A 2,423-nucleotide genomic window follows, 5' to 3' on the forward strand; every position below is an offset into this window, starting at 1 on the left:
ACGAAAAAAAATGTTTATAAAACAAATATAAGATGCAAATGCAAAAATAAACATATATGTATTTAATCATTTATCTAATAAAAAGTAAAGAATGTTGCAATTGGAAGATTCAAATTTTTAGAATAATATATTATCATAATTTTGCAGTCTTAGCTTAAATGGTAATTAGGTTATTGTTTAAAAAATAATAAAATAAAAATAAAAATATTTTGAATTAAAATGTATTTCAAACCAATTATTTAGTTGTGAGAAAATTTAATAAAAATTCAATTTCTTTTAATTAATCAGAAATTGAATTTTGTTAATCTAACGCGTTTATTTTGTTATTAGAATTCAACAAGAAAATTTATATTTAAAAATGTATTTCTTCATATAATTCTAAATTAATTTAATTTCACTCGTTAAATTAAAAAAAAAAAACAACTAACAAAATAAAATCCATTTTATTTCTCCATACAGCCAAGAGTTACAGATTTTAAAAGATCAAAAGATATAGGGCACAACCGCTTTCCTTGATCTGGGATAGTCCTCCCCAAACTTATCTAGATACCATTTATGATGCGACCTAGCCCTCGGCACTAAATTTGCCGCTGTGAAGAGCGCAAAACCAAACGCCGCAGGCGACCACGCTACTACCGCCCAGCCCAGCCACTCCGCCACCTCCCCCATATAATTAGGGCAACTCACCAGCTCGAACCACCCGCCCCTTGGGATCTTGTACGCGCCGCTGCCCTCCGCCTTGAGCCTCAACAGCGATAGATCTGACCGAACGTTCACCGCCATGCCCCAAAAAAAGATCCCGACCCCGATCGCCACTCTCGACGCCGTCCAAATCCCGCATGTCCATGCCCGGCCACCGTATTCGGTGTAGTGGGTGATGGATCGGATCTGAATGTATGCGTTGAAGAGGTTAAAGCCAAAGGCCATTGCGACGATGGAGATGGGGAGGCCACTGCGGCCGCCGGAGATGCCGAAGCGGCTGAGCCGGAGGGGGTAGATTAGTGTGCGATTGATGTAGTGGAGGAAGAAGAGGGAGAGGATGGAAAGGGCAATCGGGTTGTAGCGATGTTTGCCGAAGGGGAGGAGGAGGAGGGAGAGCCAAAGGGTTGGGCTCTCCATTAAGAACCATGAGATTGGCGACGGAATAGAAGGGCCCCATCCAGCGCGGTAGTGCTTGCCATAGGGGACGGTGACGAAGAGAAGCGAGAAGACGCTTAAGGGGGAGAAGAGGTAGATCGCAAGAACGGCGCCGTAGAAGAGGGACTCGTCTGCTAATGAGACCGGCGGTGCCATTTTTTTTTGGGAAATTTACATACATACCACTTTATTTCATGCTATTTACATATTTAACACCCAAAACATTAATATTACATGCATACCACTCATATACAACTTTAATATCAAATATACCACTTCTATAATTCATTTTCTACCATTCATACCATCCTATAAACTTTAATATTTCATTCCATGCACCTAAATTTGTTTTATGGGTGGTTGTCATGTAATATTAATGTTTTGGGTGTTAGATATGTAAATAGCATAAAATAAAGTGGTATGTATGTAAAACCCCCTTTTTTTTTTCTGCTGTTTGGAATGAGGCGCGGAGAATGTCCAAAATAGGCTGGAAGGACCGAAAGACTGGATGTAGATAGGATGCCGGCCTAGAGGGAGTTTTTTTTAAGGACAAATTTTTGAACTCAGCATAATTTAAAAAGTTAATTAAGGGACTAAGCACGATATTAAAAATATTTAAAAATTGACAAAGTCAACTATTTAAATGGCAGTTTATATCTGATCAGATGATGTGGCATTGTGATGTGGCTTGGTGACATGGCATAAGTCGCCCGTTAGAATGGTGACTTATAAGTCACTCGTTTTTCGGGCGATTTTGACTTAATTAAAAAACTGCATTTTCCTTTCGGATATACTTTCACACCTTTCATCTCCCATTGCAGGCGTCCACTAATCTAGTCGTCTTCAGCGGCTGAAAATTTAAGGTTAGTATTTTTTTTATATTTTCTTGATTAATTAAGTTAAACGCATGTTGTTAAATGTTATTTTGCTTAAAGAAGTATAGATTTACTATTTATGATTTGTTTCTCTAATCTTTTGTGTAAATCTCTTTGTTACTTGAATTAATTTCAAATTTTGTTTGGGATAAGTAGGGATTTAAGCATTTAGGATATGAATTTTGCAAATCTTTTGTAGATCAAGTGATGTAATTTACCTAGAAATTTGAAGTGGCATTTAGGATGTGAATGTTAGCAAATAGTTTGTATTTTTTTGGTTCTTTTAGTATGGAGATGATGAAGCTTGGATACATAATTTTTTTAATATATTTATCTTTTATTTATTAGGTAATGTTGGTTATATGAGTTATAATAAGTTAATATATGTTGAAGTAACTATTTTGGGTAAAT

General features: G+C 36.5%; 1 protein-coding gene across 2 annotated transcripts; it reads right to left on the reverse strand.

Moving 5' to 3' along the window:
* Window positions 1-424: 424 nt before the first annotated feature.
* LOC110103276 (steroid 5-alpha-reductase DET2) lies at window positions 425-1,706 on the reverse strand. 2 transcript variants are annotated; one of them, XM_028699984.1, is made up of 2 exons: window positions 1,579-1,706; window positions 425-1,301 (listed from the first exon to the last, which is right to left on the reverse strand). In XM_028699984.1, exon 2 carries the CDS (start codon window positions 1,291-1,293, stop codon window positions 484-486), a length of 810 nt encoding a protein of 269 aa, XP_028555817.1. In that variant the 5' UTR covers window positions 1,294-1,301; window positions 1,579-1,706; the 3' UTR covers window positions 425-483. The 2 variants fall into 2 exon arrangements, with proteins under 2 accessions (XP_028555817.1, XP_020687587.1); XM_020831928.2 differs by having other exon boundaries at window positions 1,584-1,705.
* Between the last annotated feature and the right edge of the window lie 717 nt (window positions 1,707-2,423).

The sequence above is a fragment of the Dendrobium catenatum genome, unplaced genomic scaffold (assembly GCF_001605985.2).
Source record: "Dendrobium catenatum unplaced genomic scaffold, ASM160598v2 fragScaff_scaffold_1422, whole genome shotgun sequence".
NCBI classification, from domain to species: Eukaryota; Viridiplantae; Streptophyta; class Magnoliopsida; order Asparagales; family Orchidaceae; genus Dendrobium; species Dendrobium catenatum.